The sequence below is a fragment of the Canis lupus genome, chromosome 33 (genome assembly GCF_003254725.2).
Source record: "Canis lupus dingo isolate Sandy chromosome 33, ASM325472v2, whole genome shotgun sequence".
In the NCBI taxonomy this organism is placed as follows: Eukaryota; Metazoa; Chordata; class Mammalia; order Carnivora; family Canidae; genus Canis; species Canis lupus.
This window is the reverse complement of record NC_064275.1, coordinates 25663340-25681348: the sequence shown is the minus strand read 5'-3', so window position 1 is coordinate 25681348 and position 18009 is coordinate 25663340. Positions and strand designations below refer to the sequence as shown.

Sequence of the window (18009 nt, the reverse complement as noted above, 5' to 3'; positions counted from 1 at the left end):
GCGCCTGCCTTTGGCCCAGGGCGCGATCCTGGAGACCCGGGATCGAATCCCACATCGGGCTCCCGGTGCATGGAGCCTGCTTCTCCCTCTGCCTGTGTCTCTGCCTCTCTCTCTCTCTCTGTGTGTGTGGCTATCATAAATAAATAAAAATTAAAAAAAAAAAAGATTTAAAAAACAAAAAAAAACTTATGAAATGTCTAGAATAGGCAGGTCTATAGAAACAGTAAATAAACTAGGGGTGAAGTTGTGGAGGAGGATGGGGGGATGATAGCTAAAAGGTATGGAGTTTCTTTTTGAAGTGATGAAAATGTTCTAAAATTGTCTCTGTGATGGTTGCACACATTTTTAAATCTACTAAAAACTTTTGAATCGTATACTTTAATTGGATGAATTATATGATATATAAATTATATCTTAATAGAGGTTTTAGAAAAGAGAAAAACAGCAATTAAATGGAACACTTGGTTTTGGACTGGAACTTTTAGCAATAAAGGACATTTTGGGGATGACTGGGGAAACTAAATGTTTTCTGGGGATTAGATGTTAGCATATGTATCAGTGTTACTTTCTTGATTTTGATAGTTGCATTTCAGTTATTCAGGAGAAAATGCTTGTTAGTAGGAAATGTAAACTAAAGTGTTGATGGATGATGGGGCATCACTGTAGGTAACTCATTCTCAAATGTCTGGAAAAAAGTATTTTTGCAACTTATTTGTGAGATTATTTCAAAATATAAATATATAATATAATATATATAAATATATTTCATAAAATAACTGATTTAATTTTAAAATCTGAGGCTAGGGATGGAATATTGTGCCCTGTGATTGCTAAGATTCTTAGCCTGCCTATGGTGAGAATGGTGGTGGTGGTGGTGGTAGTGGTCTTATTCTTCAGCAAGTTGCATTGGGCCTAAGTTCTATAAGATTTCCAGCTGACATTGATTTGTATGGAATTTCTACTCTAAAGCAATAACATTGACTTTGAGAAAGAAAAGGTAAATACTATTTAACACAAAAGATAAATAGTTGAAGAAATCAATTTATTTGAAAAGGAATGCTTTCTTGTTGTTACATTTATTAGCAGGGAACATTAATCAATAGCCAGTAGAAAATATCAGACCACTTTTGGAACGTGCTGCTAAAAGCCTGTGAGCTCATCATCCTTGCTTTTGTCAGTCTGGTAACCAGTAAGTGTCAAAGTTGGATTTTGTCCAGGAAGGCCTTTGAATATTTTTAGGTGAATATAACTATTATCACCTACCCGCACCTAAAAGAGAAGAAAAAGAAAAAAATTAAAAAGAGATTCATTCAAATGCAACTTTGCCATGTAAAACATTCTCAGACTTAAAGACTCAATGAAATAAGGTTTTCTAGAACAGTATTTCTTAGACTCTTGATTTTCATAAATCTATCACCTTATTTTATGATAAAGGGCAGGCTAAAGGCATGGCAAGAGGCATAAGCCCTTTTTTTTTTTCTTTTCTTTTCTTTTCTTTCTTTTCTTTTCTTTTCTTTTCTTCTTTTCTTTCTTTTCTTCTCTTCTCTTTTCTTTTCTTTTTTCTTACTATTTTCCACTTTGGGTACAAATGAAGGTGCATTTCATTTTCAAAGATGCACAATGCAAGAGAACAAAGGACAGTTTCTTTGTTGATTCTGTTTTCTGACTTCCAAATTGGGACACTTTATTTGCTACATGGTTTGAGAAGGGAGGAGGAAAATCAGAATTGTCCTAGAAAATTTGGGATGTTTGTTCCCATATCTCTATTAGAACCTACATTATAAATGCCCACTGATAGGACTGAGCAGGGACCAGAGGATGGACAGTCTAGTGTCCCTATAAAGTGAAGGGTTCTTGCTGGGAAGTCGTTGGTATGAAAATTGAAATGGTAGTGTGGGCATGAATCTAGGACCTAGATAATCATGATAAGAATTTAAACTTTCATTTTTGGTTGGTACAATAAAAGTTTTGTCATAGAATAATATTTGTTTACATTCTGATGTCCCTTCCTAATTAACAAATACCATTTATCAAATGTTTACTACGATTTGTAGGCTATGATGAACATTTTATATACTTCTTACTATGGGCCTGAACAAAGGTAGAACCATGACAGTTTTACAGATGCAGAAAGCATCTGTGTAATTAGTAGAGATTAAGTAAATTTCCATAAGTCTCTCAGCTAATAGGTGACAGAATCAAAACCCACATCTAGACTCCAATATCAATGTTATTTTCACTCTATGGTGTAACCATTTTTTTTCATGTAGGCTCCACACCCAGCATGGAGCCCAACGTGAGGCCTGAACTTATAACCTAAGATCAAGACCCAGGCTGAGATCAAGAGTTAGATGCTCCACCAACTGAGCCACTCAGATTCCCCTACTATGTAAACTTTTTTTTTTTCTATGTAAACTTTTAAAAGCATTTATTCTGTACTTAGAACAGGACATCAGCCTTTGCATACATTATTAGAAGCAGCACAGCCAGTAGTTCAGCATCAGACCACCTGGCTTCATATCCTGCCTCTGCTCTTACAACTGTATGATATTTGTTAGTTGCTCCATCTCCCTGGGGCTCCATTTTCTCATCAGTAACACAAGGGAAATCATCACACTTAGCTCATAGATTTGTTGAGTGGATTCAAAGAGATAATACATGTCCAGCCCTAAGAACAGAGCCTGCCTGGCACGTTGTAAGTGCTCAGTAAATTTCTTGCTCATTTATTCCACACAACATCTGGCAAAGTAGGTTTTTATCTGCATTGCACAGATAAGGCCCTTGAGGCTCAGAGAAGATGAAGGGCTGTGATCACACAGGCACTGACTAGTGGCACAAATTGAACAGGGGATCAAACCCAGAACTACCTGACACCACAGGCTGCAGCCCTTCCATTCCACCACCTGCCTCTTGATAGATACTTGAGAAAGAACATAGAAGGTCTCATCACCAGAAAGACCTTACATGTAGAGAACAGTTCAGAGCAGAGATCAACAGCTAGATGGCAGGAAGTAATGGGGGGACTGGAGTCAGCAGTTGTAATCCAGTATGAGAAAGTTAACCAGGCAAGTGGTCTTAAGGAATGAAATTTTCAAGTTTCTTGATGAGCTTTTTAGGAAATACATGAGCTGGTTAATTTGTGAAATTTATGAACTAGGACTAATTGTAAACTATTAAAACAATGATTTCAATTTTGATGCAATGTTTCTTGTCTTTGAACAAAATCATTTTTAAGTGGAAAACATTCTTTTTTAGCTGTGAAGAAAGCAGATTGAGAAAGGAGGAAATGATTGTGCCATTGCTTTCTGAGGATAAGGCGGGATCTCATTCATGTGCTCCACCACAGGACCCTGGCATATGCTAGGAGCCCAAATTCAGTAGGACTGCGCTGATCCATTTACATGACCCAGTGTTGTAATCTTCCTATGCTGAGCTGGTTAGGATCTGTTATTTTAAATTTTTTGCTGAAAACATTTTTTAAGCATTTTATGTCGTAAGTAGTTAATTGTTAAAGAAAAATAAGCCAGACTGTGCCTTGGTCAAATGGTTTTGTAAAGATCAAGCACATACGTTTGAATATCTGTTATTATTTATTAAATCAGAATTATCATCTCAATACAAAAAGATGAAGATAGTTCTCAAGTATCTACGGTTGACTTGTTGAATTGGTTTTCTCTCAACTTTGCAAGCATTTTCTTCAGTTACAACTGGGATAGTGCATCACTTAATTTGTTGATGTAGCTATGAATTAAATTCTAAATTATCTTAAATGTTCCACTGTTTTAAACTATACCTTCAGTGTCACAAATTGAATCCACTTACTTGAATTGCAAAAATTGTTTACATTGTGTTAATCAAAATGCTTATGTAAAAGACAAAAGAGGTTTCAACTATTTTCCCACCTTAAATGTATTTAAGTCATTCCTAAAATCCATATAGTGTAGACACATAGAATCATAAAGCTTTGAGTGGAGCATCTGGCTCAGCTCCAAGCCCGTGGGCAACTGAGATATTCTCTCACTTTACACAGAAAGCGCTATAGCCACAAACTAAGCATGCTTGGAACTGTTATGAAATCTCTTTCTATACGATTTTTGACAAACGTAATTTGTAAATTGTAATTGTAATTTGGAAGGAGTCAACATAAGAGAGCTTTCTAAATTCATAGGAAACAGATAGTATAAATATACCATCATCTACCAAATTTGAGAGTCTATTACCACTCTCAATTTCATGCTAGGTAAGCACCTTCATTTAGGACAACCGGAAGGGACAAAAATGGTAGGGGTGACAGGAAGCATCACACCAAGTGAAAAATCCCATATCTTTTAGTGCCAAGGTGAACTCATCAAGGATGTTGAACTCTAACCTTAATGTAGTAATTTATTCCAGCCACCACTTGAGTTTTATACTCTACGGCTTCAAATTCTTGGTAAGTCTCATTTGTTTTTTCTTCAAGCTGAGGTTTAACCTTAAGAAGAGAAAAAGAGGAAACACGTTACCAAAGCTATATGGGACTCCATTTGTGTGATTTACAAGTCCGGGAACCTTGTGTTTCTAAAGGTCCTTGAACATGGTAACGAGAGGTATTTTTGGTATTTCAAGGAAAAGAAACCATCTATCTTCAAAAAAATTACATGGGCTAACTAAAATGTTAAATTTTTCTGCTTTAGGCTGCATTTACATCAACTCAGCATGGCAATTTGGCAATATGGTAATGTTTTCACTAGTAAAGCTCTGATAAGAAGTTTTAATAAAAATGGGAGGGAGAGCAATAATTACTACTTCACTTCCACATTTTTTATTTGGAAATAATTTCAGACTCAAAGTTGCAAAAATAATATAGGGTACCTCAAGACCTTTGATTCAATCACATCTGCAATTTCCTTTGCCATGGGGGATAACACGTTTACAGGATTCAGGGATTGGGTTGTTGGCCACCAGTCTGTCTACCACAGAGGGATTATAAGCTTTGGTGCCAGCTTACCCGAACCAAGCATGACAAAGGACTGGAGAGTCTCAAATGCAATCTATGAACTTTTACTAACTCTACTGGTTTTCAGTATCAGTCCTTCATCCCTCCCTCAGCTGAGCCTGATATGCTAGTGTCCACTATGTTCTCTCTGACTCACTTTGTTAAGATAAGAGTACAGCTTGGAAGATAGTGAAAGGGGCGGCCTCATTGCTCCTCATACAGATCTGCCATCGGTTTTCCTGGTGTTAGCCCTATGCCTCACTCTCATCTTCATATGTTTCTGGCATTGCTAGTGCTTGAGCCACTTCGAAATTCTGCACCATGAATCCACTTGCTGCTGGCTCATCTTTCCCTTCTGTGGCTGGGCTCCGTCTAGGTGGCCCAGTCATTTTCCATCGTTCACTGGTTTTCTGTCTTCCAAGGTTTGGTCAGTATCTCTGAGGTGGTGTTTGCCTATCTCCTGTTCTCTTCCTATTTGTGGTTTTGTAGCCTTTCTCTTCTAATCTTTTTCTGTCATCTAAAAGAAAGTAGATGTGTATGTTCGATATATCTTGTTTATTGGGAAATTGCCTCCCTTCCCTTAACTAAAGCATTTTTACGTATTTCAGGCGGGCCTCTTGTGCATCTGGGTTCTCCCAAGGCCGTTCAGTCCTTCCCATCAGTGGACAGATATACTGAATCCTTTTCTATTGGTGCTTTGGTTGGTGTACCAGAACTGGTTTTCAAAGATGTAAACATTTTTCAACTCTTTGAGTTCTCAGACCATTTTAGAGGATGTAGCACCTCATGGACCACTATCCATTTCTCCTGTGACCTTCAGAATGGATGAGAAGAGTGTGATATTGCTTTCTTGAGGTGGAAAATGAAGATGGAAAGTGAGATGGAAAATGAAGCTTCAAAGTGGAGAAAGGAAGGAGACAAATCATGAGGGGCAAAAAACCCAAATGGAAAGAGGTAGGGTGCAGGAGAGAGGAGGAAAAGGTAGGCAGAAATGCAGAGAGAAATCGAGTAGGGAGAGTAGCCTTACTGTCCTATTGCTTCCCCTGTCTAATCCCTCTGAGCCAACACTGGGTACCAGTTAAGTTAGGAGCTGAGTTGGAAAGGGTTAATCTCCAAACCCAAAATTGTCTATTCAAATCTCATTTCACAAATGAGGGACCTGAAGCTGTGAGGAGAACATGACTGCTGAAGGCTGAAAAATTATTAATTACAGTAACCTAAGATTTTCAATCCCTTATCTGATAGTGTAAGTATCTGATTTATCTGTTCCAATGACCTGTATTCCTTCTGGTTTCCAGTCTTTTGGTGATGGTGGTTTGGTTTTATTTTTTACCGAATATCAGAAAATTTTATTTCTAACTGTCCTAAAAAATAGATCAAAATTTGTAACCTTTCTCCTGCATCTGTGCAGGCCACAAGTCCAGAATTTTCCATAAGAGAGCTGATTTCCAATGTTCTGGTTTGTTTTGGTAAGTGCACTGGCACTTGTTAGACTGTGTGCCATGATTTCAGGTTTACTGTACTTATTACCCCTCGCCTTGTTCTCTTTTCCCAGTGAAACAGTTTGGTGTTCTTCTAGTGTTGGGTGCTATGAATCTGGGGTGATGAGGTCTAAGCTGAGGGCAAGTAAGGAGGCATAATAGGAAGGAAATGGTCAGTGGATTTTCAGAAGGTAGCTTGGTGTTGAACACCCCTACCCCTGCCCAGGGATGGGTGCTGGGAGGATGGAGGCCAGCTGGGAGTGGTGGTCTGGGACCTGGTGGTACACAGACAGACCTTGAGCTGAACACAGTTGGCATTCACCTTCCTCAGCCTGTCATGCATGGTAGTGGCTGAGACGCTGGAAGAAACAGTGTGGGTTTGTCACTTGGGCCCCAGCCGGAGAAAGGATGCTACCAGAGAGGAACAACTGGCACAATTACCCTAAAGCTGTTCAAGATATTTTTATTGTTGCAGAGCATGAATCTTGGTGAGTTGTTAGTTCTCTGGGATCTGAAGATTTGAGCCATGCTGCACCCAACACCTAGGCACTTTCCCCGTCTATAATCATTCTGCAGAAACACTGGGCTATGCGTAATTTAGAGAAGAATGGGTAGAAAGGTGATAGTGGCAACATGAGTTCACCATACTTTGGGATGTTTTACAAAGTAAGAAAGGAGAGTTTGCATATAGCATAAAAGTAGAGTAGAGCTGTTAAGTGACTTATAGACATTTGTCATCTATGTTTTGAAGGAAGGGGCATGTATGGGGCAAGGTACCTGGTATGCAAGAAATGATGGCACCCCACATAAGAGAGGAAGGGAAAGAGTCTTGGACTGGAGGGAAGAATGAGATCCAGCAGGGCGTAAGGAAATTGGGAGTGTTCTTGTACCAGATGACTGCAGTCTTTTAAGAGAAGGAACTGAGATACTGGCTGGAGGGGCCATGGGGATGGGAGGGACTGAGAAACCAAGGAGAGAGGAGGTCCAGGTCCACTTCTCTGGGGTTTCTAGAAAAGGGCCCATAGGATGTGACTGAAAGGATGTTCTGGTAGCCTGAGGCTCCTGCTGGGGTTGTTTGCTGGCATGAATTCATAGATTTCTATTGAGTGAGTTTCTGTGGTTCTACAACTTCCTTAAGCAAAGTTCTCTGAACCTGGAGCAGAAGCTGAAGAGGAAGTGGTGACAGTGGGAGTGATCTCTAATTGAGGATTGCAATGCGAGAATTGCACGGGGTCAACAGCCATCAGGGGTGGAAGAGTTCATGAAACCACCCATCATGGGTCCCGGCTAGATGAGTGCTCAAGTGGACCTAGGCATATTCTGATGATGAAGACAGGAGCATAAGTGCCTGAAAGATTGTGATGCAGCTGGATGGCAGGTTCTCTGGGTGTGGCGCAGTGGAGATGTGACTGATGAAGAGGCTGTGGTTGGAGAGGAGAACACAAATGGGTGGGTGAGTGACAGCTGTGACATGCTAAGCTCCAAGGTGTGGTGTCCTTGATGGTATGCAGAGGAGGTGTTTGTATAGTGTTATGGTCTGTGTGTTTGCCAGGAATGGCATTCAGCAATTAGGTTTGACTTAGGGGTGTGTGTGTGTGTGTGTGTGTGTGTGTGTGGTGTTGTGTATATACCTGCACATGCATAATAATAGACCTTATTCTAAAAATAATTATTGAAATAACAGTTCTTTCCTGCACATAAACATAGTCAGAATTCTCATTCCAATTCTCAGGCCAAGTATAGCTCTTTATTTCCTTGAGCGTATCTCTTATCTTCTATTTTGTAAATGTCTCTGAAGGCAAGAATCATCTTGGTGTCCCTTCTGTCCCTACAGCAATTCACACAGTACTCTGTACATAATGTTTTCTGAATGAAGAAAGCAGGACTGTTTTTCTTCATGACACTTTGCTTTCCCACAAAGGAAAGAGGATAGAAGAGGATAGCAGAGACCCTCAACTAATACAGAGAATCCTGGGAAAGGAGAGTTTTTTCCATGTGTACATGGGACCTAAGTACCATTTACATCCTTTAGTGATACATGATACACAATTATCCTTCAGTGTCTATTATCTTCAGAATGGGGATACTCCCTTTTTTCTTCCTTCAGAAATATTCAAGTCTTCTCAACCCCAAGCTCTTTGATTGATTTTCTTCTTTTTCTGACCTCATCCAACATCCCTTTCTTTTTGACATCAAATTCCTTAAACCTGCAGTTCTTATTTTATCTTTGTTACTTTCCCCTCTCTATGAGATGGCCTCCCTTTTCCTTTCCTTCTCTCCCAAATGGAGTTTTTCCTTCAGTTGGCATTCCACTAAGAAGCTCTCTATTAAGGACAGGGAAAGCTGATAAACTTCATGTCCTCTAAGAATACCTGCATTTTATTTATTTATTTGTTTATTTGTTTGTTTATTTATTTTTAATACCTGCATTTTAACAGGTGATTTTAAAAAGTTTGAATACATAAAAAAACATCAAAGAGATAAAGTTACAAGGTAAATGACAGGTAGTGGTGGTATTCCTTAGGACCACCTCAGATCATACTAAATGTATAACCACCAACACCTACTTATTTGCCTGGCTCTGACTGGGCACCTAACTAATTCTATAATCTTGGAGGTATTGATTAAATTTCTTCACCTAAAGGTGGTTTTGGTAATACCTGCTTCTTGGGGTTGTTTGTGGGGAGATAAACTTTATCATTGATAGGTAAGTGCTTCCTAAACTGATCATTCCTCTGCCTTCTAATACATAATTGGGAATTGTTCCCTAAGGTTTTCCTGTGAGAGCAGTGCCAAATGATAACTGGGAACTTAATACCCCAGGAGCTGAATTACTACACAGTAATTATTCACCTGGAAGTTAGGAGCTTTGATGGGCAATCTCTAATGTCCTTCCTGGTTACAGACCTACAATTTAAAAAATGTTCCTAACTGGAGATTGTTTTATTATTATGTTCCAGTTATCTTGACTTCTCTAAATGGACTGTAAATCCCTTGAGGGCAGGGGCCAAGTCTTAAAGTCCTTATGCATCTTCTACAACATTTAGCACAATGCTGGACACCTTAGAGATATTCAAGAAATGATTTGCTGATATTCATTTCTCAAATTGATTTAAATCTGAGGCTTACTGCTTGCACAGATAAGGCAACTTTCCATACCATGTATTTCCCTCAACTCTCATGCTTCTCTATGTTCCTGCCACTGTACAGGGGAAAAGGCAGAAGGTCAAAAATCTGAAGATAGTCTAGCTTCTTAACTAGGCAGATATTAATCTCTCTGAATCTCAGTTTGAAATCTTATGTGAGAAATGGACATGATGATTTCCTTCCCTGCTCCAGGGGTTATGAAGATCAAAGGAGAGGTCGCATGGAAGATAGGGCTTTTGAAACTTCAAAGCAACTTTCCGGGGTGATGTAGCTATTGCTTTTTTTTTTTTTTTTTAAGATTTTATTTATTTATTCATGAGAGAGAGAGAGAGGCAGAAACACAGGCAGAGGGAGAAGCAGGCTCCATGCAGGGAGCCTGACATGGGACTCGATCCTGGGTCTCCAGGATCACACCCCAGGCCGAAGGCGGTGCTCAACCGCAGGGCCACCGGGTCTGCCCTACAGCTATTGTTAATACCAAGCTCTCATTCTACCTCCTTGGCAGGGCTGGGGCCTGAGGTAAGCAGGAAGAAACACATTTTCAAATTAGTTTCATAATTTAAGATGTGGCTCACAGATGGATGTTTTTTTAACAATGCAAGGCCTTCTTATAGCTTCTTATTAAAAGAAAAATTATTCTTCTAAAGAAGATAGGCTTTTTAAAAGTCATTAAAATTTTCTGCACACTCTCTATAAACGAAATCTCAGTTATTTCCCCATTTCCCTTACAGCTCTGGTCCCTAGAGAGTCTCAGGGGGAGTTTCCAGGGTCATAGGTGAAGCAAAGATTTGAAGCAAATACCTGTGATGCCTCACCTATGCATATTTCTTTCTTGTTTTCAAGTCATTGTTATGCACATCACCTTATGTAGTTCTTACAGCACGGAGATCAGCAGAGCAAGAAGGTGATCTTCATCTCATAAGTAGAATTGAGAATTTTTTTGCAGTGCTCAGTATTTATTTATTTATTTATTTATTTATTTATTTATTTATAAAAGATTTATCTATTTATTTTAGAGAGAGAGAGCAAGGGGAAGGGCTTTAAAAGGAGAGGGAGAGACTCTTAAGCAGACTGTGTGCTGAGCTCAGAGCCTGACGTGACCTGAGCTGAAACCAAGAGTCAGAGGCTCAACCAACTGCACCACCAAGCACCCTCTGTGCTCTGCTTTTAGAAAGCCCATCTCCCATAGGCCTCTAGAATATCATGTATCTCCAGTCCTGTAGGCCACGAGGTCATGGACAGCAGCATAAACATCTCTTGGGAGCTGGTTAGAAATGCAGGCTCTCAGCCCACCGTACCATATCTGCATTTGAACAAGGCCCTCAGGTAATTTATGTGTACATTGACTTTTGAGAAAACTGAACTGATACAGGAACTCAAATAAAGGTATTAATGACTCAATATTACCCATTAAAGAAAGAAAAGCTACAAAGTATATGTTTTTTAAAAGAACTCTTGAAAGGGAAAGATTTATCCCCAAAGAATGTAGAATTCCAGGCATCCAATCTCTGGGGAGCACTCCAGAGCCCTAACATAGAGATCCTATCTCTTTCACTTACACAAGAAGTTGATCTTGTTGGCCAGAGTCATAGAATGAAGTTTCACAGAGAAAAAACAAGGAACGATACAAGAAAATAGGGGAACAATTTAAAAACCTAAAATAGTAACTTATATAAATTTTCTTTTCATAAAATATGCAGTATAATAAAATTTTATCATATAGATGATAGCCAGTGAAACAACACTTAGAAAAATATATCAACTTACTAAAAACATTGAGTTCTGTTTTCACCGTAATCAATTTTGGAATCACCATAGACTATGCCACGCCTCTTTCCTACTAGTTTAATCATCTTCTAAATATGAAGAGACTGAAATATTTTCTATTAGGCAAATTGGCAGGAAGTGTGTAAGTGGATTGTCTTTGCAATATTGTTCTTCCTTTAACCCATTTAAAAAAATCTCCCTGCAGAGCGTGTGAAGTCTAGTTCGTCAAATTGTTAACAACTTCAGACTTTAATTACATGTTGGCTCCATTTGGTAAGATTAGAAGCTTCAACAGACTGAATTAGTAATCCTAGAATCATACATTGTAAGCCTATAAAGATGAGCCAATATAAATTCTTTTATTAATGGGGAAACTGAGGCTCAGAGAAGGGATGTTACTTGCTCAAGATCACTCTCATAGGATTATTAGAGGTTTCATCTGAAAAAGTTTTTAGTTGTAGGGAAGGCTGAACAAAACCCCACATTTCTCAGTGTTCTGGTTTTCAAGTTCACCCACACGCTTAAGACGGCCCACCTAGGAACCAAGATATTAGATCAATCCTTTTCATGAGAGACATCAACTCACCTCATTAGCAATCTCCTGGACTTCTGGAGTGGCAGGTTTGGCTTCAGTTAAGCCTCCAGGCATCATTTTGGCTAATTGCTTCTTTGCTAGGCAGGATGCTGGAACTGAAGTGATCCAGTAAGCGTGGAGACTCTGGTTTTTAAAGAGGGTGTTGTTGCTCAAACAAGCTCCGCCTCCAGAAAGTTTTCTTTTTCACAAAGAGCAAAAAGGCACAAGGAAAATGAATATGTCTTGAAGCAAGCCATGGTGCTTCCTCAACAGAATATGCCATTAGGGGTTTGGGAGAATGAGGGTTGGATACAAATGGGTGTATCCAGGGAGCAACGTCGTCGCGGGGAGTCAGACTTCTCTGCATTCTCTTAGACAATAGTTTCATCCTGTTGCATCTGAGGAATGAAATCTGGAGCCACAACCAGTTTCCCAATGCTTTAAAACCTCCAATACAAAATTTTATACTTTAAAGGTATATTTATTAATAACATCAAGGCCGATTGTTTAGAGTTTACTTGACTTTATAAAGAAAGTAAAAGGGTCTTTCTGGAGAACTTTGGTTGGATATTTGTATTTTCCTTTTTCTTTTTCCTTCCTTCCTTCCTTCCTTCCTTCCTTCCTTCCTTCCTTCCTTCCTTCCTTCTTTCTTCTTTTACATTTCTAGAACTGCAGAAAAATGCAAAGAATAAAACAAGAAGCACCTATATTTCTATCACCCAGATGTAAAACTTTTAACGCTTTATCTTACCTACTTCCCTTTTTTCTTTTTCTTTTCGTAGTTGTTTTTTAAGAAATATAATATTACTAGCCTCTCATTCCCACTTCCCCCTAACTTTGCCCTCCACAGAGGTAAAATTCACTGTGGGTTTGGAATCCTTTTAGCCCACTTTATATATTTACTTAATGTGTTTTTAAAAATTTACTTAAGTTGTATGCTAAACACATACTCTCTATATACTTTTTTCTGCTCAACATATTTTTGAGTTGAAACACAGATAGATCAATCTAATTGATTTCCTTTAAAGTTATCCTATGATAGATTTATCTATCATCTATTCTAACCGCTATATGCTATTCCACATTTTATATACTCATTCCCCTACTGATAAAGATTTGAATTATTTCTAGTTTTTTTACCCTTATCAATAATATTGCATTTTTTTCCTTTTGTACATGTGTGATGGCTTCTGCAGGGAAATTATCTAAAAGCAAAGTTGCTGTTTTATGTGAATATTTATCTGCCTTATTTTATTCAATTTTTGGAGTATATGACACACAATAAAAATGTTCAAAAGGAACAAAAGAGTTTATTTATTTAAGAGTATATAATATAAGGAATTCTTCACCCACTCAATTCCATAGCCACCCTTTTATTCTCTAGAGACTACTGTCATGAACTTCTGTATCTTTTAGAGATATTCTTTACATGTACAAATATATAAATACTTAACTACACACATACATATGTGTGTATATACTTTTCTTCTATAAATGGTACAAATGGTATCCTACCACATAACCTATTATATACTTTGCTTTATCCCCAACAATATATTTTGGAGACTGTTTTATATTATTATATTTTACATTAATACTTTCATATTATAATTAATTAATATGTAATATATTTTATAAATTATATATTAGAAAGGTACTTTATTCTTGATAAAGTTTGGCAGGTGCTTGACAAATATTTGGAGGTAGGTAGGTGTCTTACTGGATAATCTAAGGAGTGCTATGCAGATGGATGTCCATGGAATGCCCTCATGCATGTACTGAGAAAAATAGCAACTGTGAATGACATAGTGCTCACTTAAGAGGCCACAATCATCTTAGCACTTAGCTCTGGCACAGATAATCCTTGACATCTTCCTGTGACCTTTCTAAGTCAGGTCCTCTCATATCTAGGCCTTCAACTTTTTTTCAAGGCCACAGTCCATTTCTGCCTCTCTGTTTACCAACTAGTTCAGGTGATACTTATCTCCCCGGTGGTTAGGCATGGGGTAAGCAGCATATCTTCTGTTCTCTTTTTAGAGTCTGTGACTGTTACTCTTGGATATTCCCTGTTGATTCTCAAAAATTTATTTTGGAAGCAAAAACTGACCTAAAGCAAATACTACTTTTGTCTTTGAATTTCTACTGTAATATTCTAGCTTTTCTCAAGGTAGTATGGAAGAGTCACATACAAGGATGTGCAGAAAAGAAAAGCAGAACAATGAATATAAAAAAAAGAACAATGAATGTTAACTAATTAACTAGTTAACTAATGTTAACTAATTAATTAAATGCACATTTTAAAATACCTTTAAGATTGCTCTATTGGATATTGTTTTTGGTATCAATTTTCTGGCTATCTTAATGGAACTGGACATTCTTGTATGTTTTATATGATGAGCTCATCTTCCACAGGAATGATCTTTATGGGAGGTTTAGGAATGATCTTTATGGGAGGTTTCCCTTGTGGGAAGCTGGGTTGTGGGCTTTCCTATGGGGTGGTACTCTACTGGGTTACACAGGTTACACAGGCTCCAAAGTAGGTCTTATTTTGTTGTTGGCTTAGGACTCTTGAATCATGAAAATACTGAGAATTGTAGCTTATCTACAGCTTTTGACACAGGCTCTGGGCTCTGGACTTCCCTAGCTATGTTTCCACCCATGACTGGGTAAATATTCACTCACTTACTATATATACACCCCATCATTTCCACTCCTAGGTATTTACCCAAGAGAAGTGAAAACATGTGTCCACAAAAAGACTTGTGTACAAATGTTCATAGCTGCATTATTCATAACAGCCCCAAACTGAAAGTGATCCAGATGTCAATCAACTGGTAAATAGATTAAACAATTGTATATCCATACTATAGAGTACTACTCAACAATAAAAAAGGACAAAATAGTAATATATTTAATAATATAGGTAATATAGGTTAAAAATAGCTCAAAGTGAAAAGAAGTCAAGTAGAAGAAGTCAAACACAAAAGACTGTACTATATCATTCCATTTATATGAAACCCTAGAAAAGGCAAAATTATAGCGACAAAAACAGATCAGAGGTTGCTCTGGCTGGGGTAGGAGAAAGGAACTACTGCAAAGGGGCACAGGAAATGTTTCAGGAGACGGAACTATTCTGTATCTAGATTGTGGTCGTGATTATGCAATGATATACAATTACCAAAATTCATGAAATTGTACACTTAAAATGGGTAGACTTCGTTGTATGTAAGTACATCCAAAAAAAGCTGAGGTAAAGAAGCACTACCTTTTAAACACCTTGTTTATGTATCTCTTGGTCTTGCTTTTTTTTTTTTTTTAAGATTTTATTTATTTATTTATGAGACACACAGAGAGAGAGGCATAGGCAGAGGGAGAAGCAGGACTGGATCCCCAGACCCTGGGATCGCGCCCTGAGCTGAAGGCAGATGCTCAACCACTGAGCCACGCAGGTGTCCCTTTTGGTCTTGCTTTTATACTGCTTCCTCTAATATTTTCCATTAGAGTCTCAGCTACCACTGCATCAGCATGTTTCCTTAAAAATGGTTGTAAAGACCCCATTTGAATTGCGTGCCCAAAAGGAGGGCAAAGTTACTACTCCTCATTATCTTCATGGTGAGGGGGAAAGTAAGAGGTAAGGTTGATTGAAGATAGGTCATGGAAAACAGGTGAAAAATTTTATTCTTTTAGCAGACCCCAAAGCATCCAGTACCATCAACACTCATGTAACTAGAATCTCTCACTGCTCTACTCCAACTCCAAATGCAGGGCAAATGGCTACTTTCTCAAACTCACAGTTTTGTCAATCTTTCCTCCCCAGAGCTACTGCAGTGGTTTTCAAATTGCCCTCAAGGGACTCTCAAGGTTTCTCAGAGCTCCCCCGGGGCCTAGAGGCCAGGGTGAGAGGAAATGGGGAGGGGCAAAGAGCAGTTAGCTACCCATAAAGGCTTTGCCTCTGCTATTTGCTTCAACCAGAGTAGTGTGGCTAAGCATAGAGAAGAGGGAGTTGTGTATCTCCCACAATTCCTTTCAGAAGGAGTGCTCTATTCTCATGAAAGATTTTCCTTGTCCAGGCCTTTTGGGGAGAAAGCTGTGACTCTGTGGTCTGGGTTTTGGCTGGCATCTTGGCTTGAGAAAAGCAGTTTTTATTCTGCATTTAGAAAGAAGGGGAGACAGTTATGATGAGACCACTCTGTATGACTTTGAACCTCAAATCTGCAAAAAGTTGACTAAACTTGCAAAATGCTTGGCAGAAGTGGATGTGTGTGTGTTTGTGGGGGGTGTGTGTGTGCGTGTGTGTGTGTGTGAGGGAGCTCATTGTCAGAATTTCATCCCTGGATTGCTGTGTAGCAAAATTGAGTGGACAGCAGGGAATCAAGAGGATGAACCCTTAGGGCTCAGCCAAACTCCTGGGGAGGCATAGAGTTTCCTCCTCTCCAAACTGGATCTTTTTGACTGGGGAGTTCCCAGAACCCATCTGGGTTGCGTATATTTGGGGTTCCATGTGGGATTCTTTTTTTCCCTTTTTAAAATTGAAGCATAATTTATGTGTAGCAAAATGTAAACATTTCCAGGGGATAGCTCAATAATATGTGCTTATATTTTTACAGTTGTATACAATCCTACAATGTTATAAAATATTTTCGTCATCCCAGAAAGTTCCTTCATATCCCTTCCCAGTCACCACAGTCTGCTCAACCAGTAGCTTTCCAGTTTTTAAATTTTGTATAAATGGACTCATACAGTAGATTTTTTAAATTTAAATTTAATTTAGTTAACATGTATTATTAATTTTGGGGTAGAATTTAGTGATTCATCAGTTGCATATAACACCCAGTGCTCATTCCATCAAGTGCTCTCCTTAATGCCCATCACTCAGTCACCCCATCCTCCCCTCCACTTCCCCTCCAGGAACCCCAGTTTGTTTCCTATGATTCAGAGTCTCTTGTGGTTTACCTCCCTGTTTTTATCTTATTTCATTTTTCCTTCCCTTCCCCTATGTTTATTTTTTTTCTTCTTCAATTCCACATGTGAGTGAAATCTCAAATTGTAGGTATTCTTTTATGTTTGGCTTCTTTTGCTCACCAAAATGTCTTTGACTTTCACTCATGTTGTTGCTTTTATCAAATAGCTTGCTCCTTTATTTCTGTATGGTATTCCACTGTATGAATATGCCATTTTTGTTCATTCTTCTGATGGGCTTTTGGGTTGTTTCTATTTTTGGCTATTTTGAATAAATCTTCCATAAACAAGTCATTTTTCTTGGATATATATCTGGGAGTGGAAATCCTGGGATATAAAAAAGGTGTATGTTTAACTTTATTAGAAACTGCCAAATAATTTCCAGTGTGGTTGTACCATTTTAAACTCTATCAACAATTCATGAGAGTCCTGGTTTCTCCATTCACTTCAAAATTTGGTATTGTTATGTTGTCTTTTTAATTTTAGCCATTCCTGTGAATATATAGCGTATCTCGCTGTGATTTTAATTTGCATCTCCCTGATGAGTAATAATTTTTAGCACCTTTTCATGTGCTTATCAATCATTTGGATATTTTCTTATGTTTAAAGTTTTTATTTTAATTCCAATCAGTTAACATACAGTTTATATTAATTTCATGTGTACAATGTAGTGACTCAAGAGTTCCATACATCACCCAGTGCTCATCACAACAAGTGCACTCTTAATACCTATCACCTATTTAAATCACCCACCTCCCTTCTTGTTAACCATTAGTTTGTTCTCCATAATTAAGAGTCTGTTTCTTGATGTATCTCTCCCTTTTTTCACTTTGCCCATTTGTTTTATTTCTTAATTCCACATATGAGTGAAATCATATGGTATTTGTCTTTCTCTGACTGACTTATTTTGCTTAGCATAATAGTCTCTAGCTCCATCCATGTTGTTGCAAATGGAAAAGTTTCATTCCTTTTTATGGCTGAATAATATTTCATTTTTATCCACATTTTCATTATCCACTCATCAGTCAGTGGACACTGGGCTGCATCCATATCTTTGCTATTGTAAATAATGCTGCAATAAACATAGGGGTGCATGTATCCCTTTA

The 18009-nt window shown here is 38.2% G+C and overlaps 1 protein-coding gene across 1 annotated transcript; it reads right to left on the bottom strand.

The window, feature by feature from the left end:
* Window positions 1–1023: 1023 nt before the first annotated feature.
* On the bottom strand, window positions 1024–12229 carry CSTA (cystatin A). The gene is made up of 3 exons (XM_025475495.3): window positions 11957–12229; window positions 4370–4471; window positions 1024–1269 (listed from the first exon to the last, which is right to left on the bottom strand). Exons 1-3 carry the CDS (start codon window positions 12020–12022, stop codon window positions 1141–1143), a joined length of 297 nt encoding a protein of 98 aa, XP_025331280.1. The 5' UTR covers window positions 12023–12229; the 3' UTR covers window positions 1024–1140.
* Between the last annotated feature and the right edge of the window lie 5780 nt (window positions 12230–18009).